At 36.5% G+C, this 17,417-nt stretch overlaps 1 protein-coding gene across 1 annotated transcript in view; it reads right to left on the reverse strand.

Annotated features, from left to right (window-relative positions):
* Positions 1-16,524, reverse strand: part of EPAS1 (endothelial PAS domain protein 1) — a 54,263-nt gene extending 37,739 nt beyond the window's left edge. The window contains exons 1-2 of the mRNA XM_015816414.1: positions 16,505-16,524; positions 14,517-14,707 (exon numbers count right to left, since the gene is read on the reverse strand). Of these exons, the coding sequence (XP_015671900.1) occupies positions 14,517-14,707; positions 16,505-16,524 (211 nt within the window). The remainder of the gene's footprint in view (positions 1-14,516; positions 14,708-16,504) is intronic.
* Positions 16,525-17,417: the final 893 nt, after the last annotated feature.

Genomic DNA, 17,417 nt, shown 5'->3' on the forward strand with positions numbered 1-17,417 from the left:
CCTACCTACATAGGGAAAGATCAATGTTGCAAAACATAATATTATTTCAAGATTGAGGAGAAGGACAAACCGTTAGATCAGGGATGACCAACTTGGCAACTTTAAGACTTGTGGACTTCAACTCTCAGAGTTTCCCAGCCAGCCATGGAATCCTCCAAGAATTCTGGAGTTGAAATCCATAGCTGAAGTTGCCAAGGTTGGACACTCCCACCCTAGATTATCTAAATTAGGTATATCGTTATAACTTTCTTGATTTTCAACTTTATTTACTGGACATATATTATGGCTAAATGTTTTATGGCATATAAGCAATCAAGTAAAAAGAAACTACTATGGCCACAATTAGAAAGCCTCAGGGCATAAGCCTTATTTGGTAGTCATGGGCAAGCAGGGGCATTAATACTTTAGATCAGCTTATAAATCATTCTAAGTTATTACAAGGGGAATATGCATTGCTCAAAATGGCAATATATTCCATTAAAAGATCTGAATTCATGATTTTGTCCAGATGCATTATCATTAAAACATCTGAATTAATGTCAATATTGGTATATGTTCTGGAAGATTTTAAGCCTAAAGTATTTTTAAATAAACTATTACAAAAATTATTTATAATTAATTATTTGCAAATGCTCATGGACAAAGTATTGGAACACCCACTTTAACAAAGCTGGGCTTGAAATAAGTATGCTTCTTATGATCTTAAGTGCGAGTAAATCAGAGTTTCTTTTTCAGTGTTATTAGACAAAAAATGTATATAAAATCGACTGGCAACTTTGTTCTCCTGGAAGTAGAAAATAAACAAGGGAACATATATGTTAGGGGGGGTATCCTATTAGTATCTCATTCTTGTGTAATATCCATTGGTTTGTGAATGTGATATTAATTTATTTTTATTACTATTAATTATATTTAAAGATATTTTTATAGAGTAAAAACAATTCAAACATAAAGATAAAAAGACAAGTGATAACTAAATAAGAAATAAAAAAGAGAATACAGAAAAGAAAGAAAAAATTAAAAAAGTAGAGAAAGCAAAGCAAAAACGTTGCTTTTCAATAGTGGAAAGACACTGACACTTTAAGACCCCAGATTTAAATTTTAGATTAATGATATATATTCTGCTTCTACCGTATCTACAAACTGGGTCTCGGTGCAATGGAAGTCATATCAATATTATTTTGCATAGTCAAAGTTTAACTATCTATTAAAAAACTGGGCTGAGTGACATTCATATTCTAAATTAAATATAATAAGCTTTTTTGCACTGTGTTAACTGTTCATTTTAATTTTTTACAGTACATTAAAGCACAATAAAATAAGAATAAATAAATCCATGGACCTACTGGAATGGATACAATTTTTTATTTCCATCACATAGTAAACAAAAAAAAATTGCAGTGATGTCTGTGTGGCATAGCACAGCTACAGTGTTGATGACAATATTTTGGTAGGAATACACAAATCACTTGACTTAATACTGGAAAGTTGTGCTATATTTGAAAATTAAAGCCTTGTTCACAAGGAAAATTATCAGTTATGGAGAGTGCTAATAATCAATATATAAACAAGGCCTTGTCTTCTTAGGGGAAAATGTCTACTGAAATATTCAGAGAAGATATTCTTTCATGCTAAAAATAACCTTTGTAAACAAGTTTTGATTGATTCTTACTGTCAGGATGTACATGGTTCTAAAGGAGAAGAACATGTTTCCACAGATGCTTGTTCATTTCCTGTACTCCAACTTCTTGGAATGTAGCTAAGAGTTAATAATCAGATTCTCTGTCCAAAAGTAAATGATTCAAATGAGATCCAAATCTGAAACTCAAATTTAGAAAAAGTGTCTACATTTATTTGTGTTCATTTTAGTTTATTTAAATGACACCATCCTAATATTAAACTGTATCATGGATGGTATACTTCTTGACTGAAAAGTTCTTTAAAATACTGGAAAGTAATGTAAAAATCATCACAAAAATTACAAGGAAAAATGTGTGTTAAGATTAAAGACATTTCCGCAAAGGCTCCAAAAGTAATTCCATTCCTATGGGTCATTAACTTATGATCCATAGTCTCGTTCAGATACAAGGGCTGCCATGATGTTGAGTTTGTTCTGTGCCTGGATCCTCCCAAGGTACTTTGTCTTCCTCATCTCCAGGAGCAATAGTGAGACATTTGTGCAAGGACACAAAACTGCTGGATAACAGAAACAAGCATTGTGGATGTGAGAGTAACCCTCAATCAGTTGTTAAAGCCAATTTATTGCGGGATCAGCTATGGTATTCCTTGATTTGCTCAAAGGACAACCCTTATATTTATAGAGGTGAAGCTCTGCAAAGCTTTTAGGTGAGCCATTTTCCTAGGTGGGAACCTACCTGTCTCATCTTCCAGATTCTGCTCTCAACCTTTCCCATCTCTTCAAAGAAGTTAATAATAATAATAATAATAATAATAATAATAATAGTAAAGTTGGAAGGGACCTTGAAGGTCATCTAGTCCAACCCCCTGCTCAGGCAGGAAACCCTATACCATTTCAGACAAATGGCTCTCCAGTCTCTTCTTAAAAACTTCCAGTGTTGGAGCATTCACTGCTTCTGGAGGCAGGTTGTTCCACTGGTTAATTGTTCTCACTGTCAGGAAGTTTCTCCTTAGTTCTAGATTGCTTCTCTCCTTGATTAGTTTCCACTCGTTGCTTCTTGTCCTGCCTCCAGGCGCTTTGGAAAATAGCTTGGAAAATAGTTTATTCTATCCTTGATTTTTTATAAATGAATCACAGAAAATGGCAGTCTTGCATCTCTTCCTGAAAACAACTCTTGTTTATTGAAACAAAAATCCTTATTAAACAACTGCACAGAAGCTGAATAAAATCATGTTAGGGATGCAGTGTGATATAAAACATTTCTTTATTTTCTCCTATTGGAAAATGAGGAAGAACAGTTTGCCTTGTGGATGCTGAGTGGATCAATGTTATTTATGATGAAAATAATTGTGGCCAAGCTTTAAACCGGTTTTGTAAAACTGACAAATAGAAATGTTGGCAAAATATCTGTGTTTAAAAGAAATAAATAAAAGAGTTCAAGTAGGGAACAAATCATTAATTGGTGTAGAAAAATGATATGCTAGTAAATGCATTAAAAGAATACTAAAGTTGTTACACAAATTGTTTAGAAAAGTATGTAAATTGTGGAAAATTAATAAAATCTGCTCAAAGAGCAGGTGGCAGATAGGAGAGCTGTGTTATGCGCCAGTTGCACCCTTTCCTGGATCAGACATCCCTGCACTCAGGCACTCAAGCCATAGTCATCTCATGTTTGGACTACTGCAATGTACTCCGCATGGGGCTGCCCTTGAAGAGCATTCGGAAGTTGAAACTGGTGCACTGTGCAGTGGCGTGGGCAGTTCTTGGGGCCCCTAAAATGGTCATGTTACACCATTGTTCTGTGAGTTCCACTGGCTGCCAGTTTGCTTCCAGATACAATTCAAAGTGTTGTTTATTTCCTTTAAAGCCCTGCAGAGCATGGGTCCAGGTTACTGGAGGTTACAGTCTCACCGAATAGGAGTAGCCGCTCCATCCATGCTGGCATGCTGTGGGCCCCATCTGTCAAAGAATTCTGGTGGGGTCCAGGAGAAGAGGCTGCTCTGGTGGGGTCCAGGAGAAGAGGCTGCTCTTGCCCTTTGGAACAACTCCCCCCTCCCCCAGGTGACATCTGCTCCCACCTTCCTGATCTCCATAAGAATCTGAAGACCTGGCTTTGCCAGCTGGCTTATGGCCCCAACAGGGGAGTATCACGCTGGAGGTGGTTGATGGATTAAGAGAAAACCCCACCTCACCCTTGCACATCCTGGTCCCTCCCCCCATTTTTTAATGGCAATTTTACTTTTGATTGTAATTCTATTTTATTGTTTTAGAAATATTTATGGTTTATAGTTTTATAGCTTTTAATGTTTTAAGCTACCCCAGGCAAGATGGATAGCAAATAAATCTAGTAAATAAGTAAAAATAAAATCTGTATGATGAACATTACAGATTGTCCAAGGTGGTTTTCCTTTTTATGATTTGCTGGGAAATTAGACAATACAGAATAGTACTTACCTTATACAGCACCTGAAATTAAGTTTGCAAGTATTAGTTTGTGGAGTTTTTATACCCTGACATTAGATGCACGAAACACTGAAAAGAAAAAGAATGAGAAGAGAATATACAAACCTGGCCTCTCATTCTTTTGATCCACATTCTCATTCATTGACATATAGCCTCAATTGTTATATACTGTAAGCTCAGTTATCTTTACTCAGAATTAACCCACAGTTCATCTGTGGATTTATTGCCAAATATGTGCTTTTAGCCTTGCAGTGGTCAAGTTATATAATTTATAACTTGCAGTGTTCATTTATATAATTTATAAAATCCTATGCATTTTCTTAGAAATACTATATGCCAGTTGATCCAATATCTGACAAGAATTAATATTAATTATAAATAGGATCAGCTGTAGCCCATGCTAGCTTTTTGGCTCTGCTAAATTCAGACATCTTCTCTCCCAACTCACTTTTCTGGAACAGCTTCCTATCTGTTTCCTATTTTTCCCCATTACTTTTACCACAAATAGCCACAGGGCAGAGGGAGTTTCCTCCAGCTGCTGAGAGAGGGAGGGAGGGAGGGGGAGAGAGAAAGGGGAGGGGGAAGAGAAAGCAAAAGAAGGAAAAAGAAATGAATTTTAGTAGAGCCCAAGTCTTTGTTGCTAAACATTTGGCAAAACGGGTGGCATAGAAGTTTGATAAATAAATAAAAAATTATCCTTCAGAAAAATGATCAATATAACCTTTGCTTGCTTAGCCTAAACCATAAAGAGAAACATTCTCTGGGGCTGTCTCTATTAGAGACATGCAATGTGGTGCCCACTGCCCCTAATGAGCCAGTGGATGCCTCCCTTGAGGCCTAGGAAGTTCCCCACGCAACATGACTTCACTTATTTCCTTTGATGCTTTTAAGTTAAAAATATAAAAGGAAGGAAATATGCTGCAAAACAAAATACCATATTTATTTAAGAATGTCTCAAGGCTTCACATGGGACAATATACATTCTTAGAAAATAAAAATGGGAGAGTCAGTCACAAGAGATACGCACACCTGCCCAGAAAAAAATGTAGACACTATCCTGGGGAGTTAATGTGGAATAGCAGGGACCAATCTCACTAATTTGCTTTCTAATTAAAAGGTGTTTTGTGACTCACCAGGACAGCTATTTTATCAATAGCAAAGTTTCCTTGCTTTTCTATTGTTGTTCTATAACATATTGTCAAAACTGTAGTCAGTAACCAAAAAGAGCACTTTCTTTTGTCCTAGACCAGGGGTAGTCAACCTTGGCTCTTTTATGACTCGTGGACTTCAACTCCCAGAATTCCTGAGCCAGCTGTGCTGGCTCAGGAATTCTGGGAATTGAAGTCCACGAGTCATAAAAGAGCCAAGGTTGACTACCCCTGTCCTAGACTATCTCAAGTTAATCGTCTGGCTTACATGGGGCAATCTAAAATGCTGAGTAGAGTTGATTATTTCTTAAATGGAAGAACACTGGAAAATCATCCTGAAAGAGAGCACTAGTAAACCACTTCTATAGCATACCAATAAAGCTTCATGAATATTTCCATTAAATCAACAGGAGTTCAGCTCAACTTAAAGAAGTCTCCATATGACTTTTCAGGTCTACTATTGCCTCTTGCAGGCCAGGGTTTGTAAACTCAAAGCCACATGAACATGGGCCTTATCTACGCTGATTTGCATTATCCAAGGCTAAAATTTCAGAAGTCACTTGAATTTCATTTTGTTTTATATATTTGTTTGGTTGACCAAGTTCTAGAAGCTTAACTTTTTGTTAGACTTGCAGGAGATCAGACTTCAGAGACGCACACTACCTCCACTGATTCATGTCCCAAAAGAACATCTGAACAAAGCTATTCAGATTAAAATTGCAAGTTAGTCTTTCTACAACTGGGACTTTCTGTCTTCATACATCAAAGAACAAACCCTTGCCCACAACTCCAGAGGTTCATGCTACTTTAGATGGCTACCAATTAACCACCCATAATAGAGCAAATTGATAATTAAAACAACAGACTAAAAGGCATGATTGTTTAAAAGTAGATATAATTACAGTATAAGCAAAAATATGGTACAGCACACTATAATATTCCCTCTCTGCTTAAATCTTCCATTGAGATGCTAAGTGTTGATGATGAAATTTAAAGAACTGGCAATTTCTTCATGCACAAATTACACTTTATTATTTGTGTTTAAACCAGACTTGCATTAGGTAGCTGGATGAACAGAGGATATCTTCAAAGAAAGGATTATCCTATAAAGTAAATTGTGTAGCCTAATTCAATGCCTGCATCTATTGGATTTCTGGCAGTTACTGCATGATTAAATGAGCGATACCTCTGTAAAGAATTTCAGGGAGGAATACCAGTTAAGCCAAGAACACCAAGAAGAAAATAGGAACAATATTCTACAGCTATTGTTCAGTTAGCTTCCTGCAATAGTAATCTCAGCCAGGGCACCAGACCCCCAGTCTGAAGGTTTCCTTCCCAGCATTCTTGTTCAGCCGCCTACTGTGAAAAATCAAAGGGAAATGGGTTACTAAGTAAAGAAGGAACCAGAATAAAGCAAGGTTTGGTATACTGCACTCTTTTGAACTCTAAGATATGGGAATAACATTTCCTATTATGAAATGATACAAAAGATCATATTCAGACCTTTAGGTGGCTTTAGTGAAGCATACATTTTAGTATTCTAAAAAACGTGAGGATTGCAGAATTAATCGTTGTTGTTGTTGTTAGCAATATATATGAAATGATTTCCTGATGTTCATTTTGATCAGATAAGAAGCAAGCTGTCTTCTTTAATATAATTATTTGTAAGGAATTAATATCTGATACAGCAGATTTTCCAATAATAATTACATTATTTTTTTCCTGAAATAAAGTTCTGTGTATAATATAGTTATACTTCTAAACCTCCAAATCTTTATTACAAGCTAAGGTTTAAGCTTGAAAACTCTTTCTTGCTTCATGTAAAAGATTTAACTTAAATATTATTTTTCTAAGGGAATGTTACAGAAATGTGACAAAGCAGCAAAAAGTTTATTATCAGCATAAAATATAGATCAAACAATGGAAATATTTTGATTATTTTAAAGTAAATTACTGATAATTTCTATGTTAATCTTAATTAGTAAACTTAAAAACGCTGATCAGATTGCATTTTGCAAATTGATCATTTAAATCAAATTTTCCAAACCTAATACTGTTCAGATATGTTGAACTATAACTCCCATTATTCTCCAGCCAAGAGAATGAAGGCACCAGGTTAAGATGTCTGGCTTAAGGTTTTCTCAATCTTTTTAAATTTCACCTAAGCAAATATTCCTGATTTTTTACCTTTTATAGGGAACTGTATTTACAACAGATGCTTTGCTTTACTCCATTTTTTTTTGTCTTTCTCCGCTGACTTGTTTTGTATCTAACCCATTAGTTAGCTCATTTGAAAAAGAGGAACCTTCTACAAAATGTCCCATTATGAAGGGACATTATGTCCCACATTTTAGTGAGCAAAGATCTTTTACAGGATGATGCATTTAAATTTCCTCTTCTCTCCTGCCTGCTATTGAACAGGGATGATGCCATTTTAATTACTTAGTGAATGAGGTGGTTTTTTTTACTACTAGGATAGAGGCCTTTGTACAAAAGGCCAATATGTATTTAAATCACTGTTTCCATAATTTCAAGGGTTAGGGTTTACAGTTTAGCAATCAGTCTCTTCATAATTTGACACCCAGATTTTTGTTAAGTTTACCCAGAGCAAAGTGGGTAAAATCAGAGATTGCTACCATCATATTCACATTTCACATGGTGGGATTCACATTCAAAAAGTCTGAGAAACGAATTCCCCTTGATTCAATCCATTACGAAAATTAATTTGATCTATTTCTAAATTCCTACAATTTCTGCAAATTCTATGGTTTTGTATTTTTTGCTCATAGGGAGGGAGGGAGGAAAGAAGGAAACATTAACCATTCATTTTGGTCTATATACGCTTTGATTCAAACTCTGCCTTTCTTCATATTCTTCAAATGACAAACTCATGGTGATCATGGTGTTACTAAATAAATAGTACTGAAAGTTACCAGGAGAAAAAAAAATGAAGCAGAAAGACCATTTTAACATGTAGGAAATCAAACTCAACAAGCTCTCTGGCATCAAAAATGCTAGATAATGGGATGAACAGAATAATAGCAATCCAGCTCCATACAAACTGCAACGCTTCTGGATTTCACAGTATTTTTAATTACAGTCGCAAAGAATCACCCTGATCAACTTAAGAGCAATTGGGGAGGAGGGGTATGTTATTATCCACTAATCTTATTGAAGAGAAGGGAAACCAGAGACAGTTTTGCAATTCTTTCATTTTGAAAGAAAGCATTATTTCTTCAAGTTAATTTGTAGCAGATTGCTAGCATGGTGGATCATATCCCCCCCAAAACAATTATAAATACCAAATCACCTTCATTGCGCTATGTGGCTAACTCTCCATTCACACCCAAACACAAGTATTCTAACCATATCCTTTATAAACACTAAAAGAATGTCCTGATATTATTTAATCATTTAAGAAAGAATGGAGAGGAGAGCAATAAAGGTTATTAGGGAACTGGAGGCTAAAACATATAAAAAACGGTTGCTGGTATTGGGAATGTCTAGTCTAATGAAGAGAAGGACTAGGGGGTGACATGATATCAGTGTTCCAGTATCTGAGGGGTTGCCACAAAGATGAGGGAGTCAACCTATTTTCCAAAGCACCTGAAGGCAGGACAAGAAGCAACAGGTGGAAACTAACCAAAGAGAGAAGCAACCTAGAACTAAGGAGAAACTTCCTGACAGTTAGAACAATTAACCAGTGGAACAACCTGCCTCCAGAAGCAGTGAATGCGGCAACACTGGAAGTTTTTAAGAAGAAACTGGACAGCCATTTGTCCGAAATGGTATAGGGTTTCCTGCCTGAGCAGGGGGTTGGACTAGATGACCTCCAAGGTCCCTTCCAACTTTATCATCATTATTATTATAACCTATTCTCCAAAGCACCTGAGGACAAAAAGCAATGGATGGAAACTAATCAAAGAGAGAAGCAACCTTGAACTAAGGAGAAATTTTCTGACAGTTAGAACAATTAATCAGCAGAACAACCTGCCTCCAGAAGTTGTGAATATTCCAACACTGGAAGTTTTTAAAAAGAGATTGGACAACCATCTGTCTGAAATGGTAGGATTTCCTTTGGACTAGAAGACCTCCAAGGTCCCTTCCAACTCTGTTAGTCTGTTATTCTGTTAAGATCATTTTATTCACTTCTTTAGCTTAAGGCCTTTTTTTAAAAAAAGTTTCTATTTCTTAAACTTTGGGATTTTTTTTTTAAATGAAAGATTTACTTACTAATGAAAACACTAAGTCTAAGAAAAGACTAAGTCTAAAATAAAGACATTTATTTTAATTGGTTCAGTAATTTCCAGTACTTTCTATTAACATTTAATGATATTCTTTCATAATAGCATATAGACAGCCATTTTTTCCATTAACAGTTGATATTCTTCATTAGTTAATGAATACATCTTAATATCCATAAAAACATCGTATCAAGTGATACATGTTTAGGTCTATTTATTTCTTTGAATATTAAGTATATAGAGGATCCTATGTTACCAATCTCTGATTTAGATAAGTGGTCATAATATGTGACACTTAAAGAGAAATTATACTCTGGACATAGTAATGGCCTTCACCTCTTTAATGAATAAAATATTATGTTCCACTGATAGGAGAACTATCTTTTTTATCTATTTTATGTTCTACTGATAGGAGAACTATCTTTTTTATCTATTTTTTGTTAAAAATAAGATTACAAATTCTGGAGTGCTATTATCCAAGTTGTAAACACAGTTTGTGCTGGGAAATATAACTGAGACACTTAGCTGAGAATAAGCAAAGGACAAACTTTGAAAAAGAACATGCCCCAGAAGAAAAGGAAAGTATGCAGCGCTCATTTCATTACTGTTGTAATCCAAACTGTTTAACTCCCCCCCCCTACTTGATACATGAGAGCACTTATCCAAAACAATGATGCAATCCTTTGATTCAAAATGTTAACCCATTTAAATTCAAGGCAAAGAACACTACTTCCGACAATTAGGAGTTTTCCTTTTAAGTACCTGGCATAAATGATTCTTTCAAGAATGGAGGAAAGGAAAAATATAAAAGTCAACCTTGTTTGTTAAATGCTGACATTCAATAGAAATCACAGATTTCTAACTCCAGATATGCAACACAGCTATCTCTGCAGACCACACCAGCAGCAAGGATGAGCTCACGAAAATTTAATTAGTAGACTATTTTTCACTTTCTGTTCCATAAAATACCTTATGCATAATGGCTAGCTCATGGATTTTGATTTTTGAATTTTATCTGGGGCAACTCCAGTATGGAGTCTTTTACATTTGCAGTCTAAAACCACCTTCTCCAAGCTAGTGCCCTTCAAATACTAAATTTCAAGCCCTAGAATTCTCAGCCAGCATGGGCAATAGCTAAGAATTTGGGGAGCTGAAACCCAACAGAGCTAGAGCCATCCAGGCTGAGGAAGTTCAGTAGCCTTACTAAGTTCCAGTGTGCTTTCCTCTTCTGACCAGCATTATCAAAGCAACAGTTCAAAAACAAAATAATGATACTGGGCTCTATTTCCTTCCTAGATAGCCAGGAAGAAAAAGAAATTTGTTTTATAATGGCCCTTGGCCCGTATACTTTAGCTTAAAAGGTTATCTTCCCTAACTTGGAGTAGCTCACCAAGTCTTTAAACAAGGGTCTTTTCCTATTACAGATGTCAGTGCCTGATGAATTTCCTAGGATCTTCTACACCAGGGGTAGGCAACCTTGGCTCTTTTATGACTCGTGGACTTCAACTCCCAGAATTCCTGAGCCAGCATGGCTGGCTCAGGAATTCTGGGAGTTGAAGTCCACGAGTCATAAAAGAGCCAAGGTTGCCTACCCCTGTTCTACACAAAAGTAAGGGCTCTACCTTTAAGGAATGATTCAAACCCCTGGGGAAAAGCAAGCACACAACCAGATTTTTATTACACATGGATAGTTGTGAGGTACAGCAAATTGTTCCAGTGAAAGGATGCTACTTATAACAATACTGTTATTTGCTTACATAATCAAACAATCTGACTTATTAAGGTCCACTTTTCTGTTTCAAGTATTTTCATATAATCAGAGAGTTGGAAGGAGTTATCTACAGTCTACACCATCAAGTCCAATGTCTATTCAGAGCAAAAATTCAAATCAAACCATTCTGAACAGATTGTGACTAGCTTTGCTACATATATCCAGTGAATGGAAGCTCACTATCTCTCCCTGTAACTGGTCCCCGTTTATTTTATTTTTTTCATCTTAAATCTATTATATATAAGGCAGTTAGGCCAGATGTTATGGCACAGAGCATTGAGGCCATATTGAATGATATAGTTTGAGACAAGCAAATAAAAAAATAAATACGATAAATATATAAATATTATAAATACACATATAAAAGCATCATTCAAACATAATGTGAAAATTAAATTTCAAAACTGAATTGTTAAAAGAAAAATGGATACACTACTGTATTCTTTCTATGAAAATATATATTTCAGTTCACAGAACTTTGTTGAACTGAAAACAGTTTTTTTTCTTATTTAGGATTCCAGCTAGTGAAGGGAAAGATAAAAAAAACCCTCTCACGCAAGCAGTCATACATTTTGTCCAGACCAGAGTTATAATGACCAATAGTTATTAAAATAGTCCATGAGAGACAGAATGTCTATTGTTGTATTATTGTATCGTTATATTATTGTATATATGTATCCCATTTAAATGAAGCATTTGAATTACTATAGCTGCTTATAAATATAATTATGTAGAATAATTTTTCCACATCCAATTGAAGTATCTTTATTTCTTTACTGAACTGTTGTGATATATAATCTCTAGTGTTTTAATTAGGATTAGAAACTCTGAAGGCCCAAAATCATTTTAATTTAAAATTTCCAGGTTTCATTTTACATATTTACTCCTTTCTTGTGTGGTAAAATAATGAATTGATTTGCTTACACAACTTAGACAATATGCTTATTTTATTTATCACATTTATGACCCCCTTTTTTTCCTTCCAAGGAGCTTGGGACTATGTAGACAGTAATTCACTGACAATACTTCACTTTTCCTTAGGGAAACAAGAAGAGCTGTTGTTTTAAATGAATCTTAAACCCTAGTCTAAAGATTTCCCAATTTGAACATCAGACAATAATGAAAATATCAAATTAATCATTTTCCTCTACTGTTTTCTATTGACAAGCCATCCACATTATGGTGGATCCATAGCTACCCACACTATAGCTAGTTTTGATATAAGTAGCACAGAGAAGATGGTGTTTAAGCAAAAAATAGCAAGGAACAAATTTCTAGACACATCCCTTCTTAATTCCCCAGCTTGTTTGATGAAAGGGAAAAAAGAGTGGATTCAAAGATATATTTAAAACGGTATCTAAATTGATCTGAATAGGAATATTTGTCAAAATCTATCCAGCCAAATTGGCTAAATGAAGATTTGAATTAAAGACCAAATTCACATGCTGCACATATATCAAATTCATCTTATATTGCTCCTGCTTGTCTTTTCTTTAAAGACAGAAGGCAATTGCCCCCCCCCCAATAGATGCTATTGAACATGTCCAACACCAAAGAATGATGGGTTTTGCAATATAAAGCATCGTCTTCACAATTTGTTGTATGAGCGCCATGAATCACCATAATATAAAGCTCTGAACTGAACTATAGTTTGTATTTTTCCACAATATATATCTTACTGTCTGGGAGAAAAATAGTAATTTTGAACATTAATATACTCAGCAGCTAATTTGCAATAGGGGTGATTCCTACAACAGCACTGGTGCTACATTGCTGAACAACTGACTTTATTTATTTTACAGCTTAATTTGATTTTAGATGCATTGGATTACAACAGGGCTTTCAACCAGTGGTATGGGTACCACCTGTGGTACATTGGCACCTGGCAGGTGGTACGCGGCCATCCTAGAAAAGTGGTAGTGGGGGAGGGGAATGAGCTGAACCTATAGCAACACCACAAAGCCTGAGCGAAAGATGACTGGAGCTGCAGGACTGTCAGGGCTCAGCGGAAGCACCAGGATCAGTGCCGCTTTCCAGCTGATCGGCGCTTCTTTGGGGCTGTCAGGGCTCAGTAGAAGTGCCAGGATCAGTGCCAGGCACTGATCCTGGTGCTTCTGCTGAGCCCTGAAGAAACACCAATCAGCTGGAAAGCAGCACTGATCCTGGCACTTCTGCTGAGCCCAGAAAAAGCGCCGATCAGCTGGAATGTTGCAGCATCTCCAGGGTCTTGTGATTTACATTCAGATGCTTGGCAACTGATTCATATTTATGACAATCACAGTGTCCCAGGGTCATGTGAAGTGACCAAAACCTGCTGCAACCACCTGGCAGATGGGGGGAATAAAAACCAAACACCCCCACCCCACCCCCGCTGCCAATCCTCAACAGAAACACTCACAACAATGAAAACCTCGGACAGGAGGAAGAGCGCCGCCAGGTGGGCAGGCAGGTGTCTTGTTCGGCTGTGGCTTGGGGGGCACTTTTTTCAGTGCCATTGTAACTTCGAACAGTCACTAAGCGAACTGTTATAAGTCGAGGACTACCTGTACTTTATCACTTTTTTCCTTTTTTGGGGGGGGTCATCAGGTTTTTGACACCTTGCTAGGCGACTGGTGGTACTCGGATATTGCCATATCCTAAAAATGGTACAATGGGTGAAAAGGTTGAAAAGCCCTGGATTACAACACCCAAATTCCAAGCCAATATGACTCAATTAAAATTTTGGTGTAAAACATCTGGAAAACTGGATTAAGGAAATCTAACTTTACTTGCGCATGACAAAAATCAGCAGAAATCTGGTGGCACCTTTTCATACTAAATTTTTTTTATTAAGCCTTTTAATAAAATACATTAGTCTGAAAAGATGCCACCAGATCCCTTATTTTTGGCTACTATAAACCAGCACAGCTTTCTTCCTACAATGTTCTACAAAGCAGAGGCACAGACAAAGGGCTTTTAGGAGGAAAAACTCAGCAATCATGTTACGGGACATCTTCTGTTATTCACAATAGAAAGTAGCATTTTATATTTCTTAGGAGAGTAAAAAGTAAAGCTACCTATCTGAAGCTTCTGTGAAAATGATTGCAATGGGAAATAATGACTTCAGAAAAGTCTTTGATGAGCTTGTAGCTCATGTAGGAGAAAATGAGTTAAGTTTATTAAATTGGAATTTCCTTGGAAAACAAGATGAGCTGCTGGGTCATCAGATAATACAATGGAATTGATCATGGTTGAAACGTTTTTTTTCTTACCTGAAGATAACAGCTTGTGTGTCCGTAGGAAACTGATTGCAAGCCTCATAATAGATGCTTTGTCCAGATGTGAGCTAATGTTGTGAGGCAATGGTAGCTCATGGGCCAACTCATAGAATACTTCAGTTTCTTTGCTTCTTCTACACCTTGCTGCATCCCTTGATTTCTCTTTCCTTCTTTCAGAACTGCTCCTGTGACAAGAAAGGAAAAAAGAAATTTCAACCTGAGAAGCAGGTTATATTCATATTTATATACAGGTAGTCCTTGAATCAATCAATCAGAATAAAGCTGGAAGAGACCTTGGAGGTCTTCTAGTCAAACCCACTGCACAATCAGGAGACCCTATACCATATCAGACAGGTGACCGTCCAGTGTTTACTTAAAAACCTACAGTAATGAAGCACCTACAACTTCTGAAGGCAAGCTAGCTATTCCATTGGCTGCCCTCGCTGTTAGGAAGTTTCTCCTTAATTCCAGGTTGCTTCTCTCCTTGATTAGTTTCCATCCATTGTTTCTTGTCTTGCCTTCTGGTGCTTTGGGAAATAAACTGACCCTCTCTTTTTTGTGGCAGCTCCTCAAATACCGGAATACTGCTACTATAACCACAGTTGAATCCAGAATTTTGGTCGTAAGTCATTGCAGTTATAAGTCAAGTCAACCTGTGACTGGATTCAATTTTAAACCATTTTTACAATGGTTATTAAGTGAGTCACCATTGTTATTATCAAACAGAGCATATTGCAATGATCCACATATGACACAACACTAACATAAGTCACTGTGAGAAGGGTTTCCCTTTCAAGGACTGGACGTAACTGGTGAATCTGTGCAATGCCTTCCTCGTCACAGCTCCCACCCAGTCTTGAAACACAGGTTGACAGTCCAGTCTTGTATATCAGTTCTACCTGGGGAACTGCCATCCTATGTAGAACTAGAAATGAAAGTTCCTTAATCTGGAAAGTCCATGTACTCATAGCCACTTGGTCTTGCTAGGACTGAGATTACGTCTGTTCTTCCCCATCCAAACCTAAATGGCTTCCAAAGGCAGGAACAAAACTTTAGCAGCATCACTCAGTTGGATGGGGTTTGAAATAAACAGCTGAATATCTACCCCTGAGAACTGATAATACTAGGAACCTTATGGGGAGCCTTCTGAACAAAACATGTTCTATGTCATCAAGCTATACAACTCTCAATGCAACTAAGTAAGTGGTACATTAACATTCTGTCTTTACTCACAAATAACTATTTTTTTTAAAAAAATCTGTTCTTTTCAATGATTCGAAGCAGGCTTAAGATATGAATGTATGTTTGAACTTACAAACATGAAAGATAACAACACAGGGAAAACATTGGCTGCTAAAGGGATACTTTAAGCAATAATGTTTTGTAGCTAAACCAGTTCTTATCTCAGCTATTTTTGCTTAATTATAAAGGCCACATTTCATCACCGCAAATCACTCTGTTTATTATCATTAGTTGTGTTTAAATTTTTCACTGGGCCACAAATCCAGGCCAGCTTACAGCAAAGTCATTCAATCTTTCTTTGCTCAAAAAGGGCATCATAACTATATGCTTCTAGGGAATTAAAACTTTGCAAACAATGAAAAGATTTAATTGGCCATGGAAACCAGAAATAGCAGTATTGTGCACTAGTATTCACCAGTTTTGCTGCAACAGTTACTGAACATTTGCCTGTAGTTCCATGCACTTGTGCAACAGAAATTGAGAAGACCTCCAAAATAAATATCACTATCCAATATTTAAAATTTCAAATGGCAATAGCAATGGCTATAGCAGACTTATATACCACTTCACAATGCTTTACAGCTCTCTCTAAGTGGCTTACAGAGTCAACATATTGCCCCCAACAATCTGGGTCCTCATTTTACCGACCTCAGAAGGATGGAAAGGTGAGTCAACCCTGAGCCAGTGAGAATTGAACTGCTGGCAGTCAGCAGAATTTGCCTGCAATACTGCATTCTGACCACTGTCTGACCACCGACATGTGGCTAGTGATCCATGATATGCACCTGCTGAAGGTGTCTGTGCAGAAAATTATACACTTGTGAGTACAGTAGTAGCCTGGAATCTGCCATGCTGACCTAGGAAGAAAAGCACATGGCTCAGTGGACACACACCTAAAACTGTTTTTAAATTTGAGCATTCAAAAAAAACAAACCTGAAGTACCAGAAATGCAACTTTCATCATCTCAGATAATACAACTGTTTCCCAGTGCAAAGGTATATTTTGAAAGCCCCACTTTTCCAAGTTAAATTAGTTATGCTCAAGATGAATATAATTTATATATATAAAACATACCCATACTGGCATATACTTGGAAGCCAGCAAGTTTCTTGAGAATTCTAATTACACAAACACACACAGCATTTACATTTGCTTACAACTGTTAAGCTATTGGAAATCAGAAGCCCAAATGTATTATTATGCCTTGCATAAGGCATAAGAAATATAAGAAATTTCTAGGACGGATAAACATTTTCTATTTCTAAATAATAAAAATCATGACCTTCATATAGACAGATTGTATTTAAACTATTGTACCTTAGCTTCATATGAACAGTATATGAGCATATAGTACTTTTTCTTCCTCTTTCAAGATGGAAAATTTCATTAAAAACCTTTTTAATTATAATTTCCCATTCAAATTAGGTTATATAATCATGATTTGAAACTTTTTAATATTCTTATTAAAGAATATTTGTACAGCATTAAGAGATGTATCCATATAGGAGAAAGTGCTAGACCAAGAATATAGCTCCACCTGGACTAATGGTCTACCCCGGAGAGGGGTGACGGTAACGGGCATATATGGGTGTCAGGTGAAAGGTACCCTTAAAAAGGCAACCAGGGGTGGCGCAGGCATACGTGATCAGAAC

The sequence above is a fragment of the Protobothrops mucrosquamatus genome, unplaced genomic scaffold, assembly GCF_001527695.2.
Source record: "Protobothrops mucrosquamatus isolate PMUCROS unplaced genomic scaffold, P.Mucros_1.0 scaffold448, whole genome shotgun sequence".
Taxonomy (NCBI): Eukaryota; Metazoa; Chordata; class Lepidosauria; order Squamata; family Viperidae; genus Protobothrops; species Protobothrops mucrosquamatus.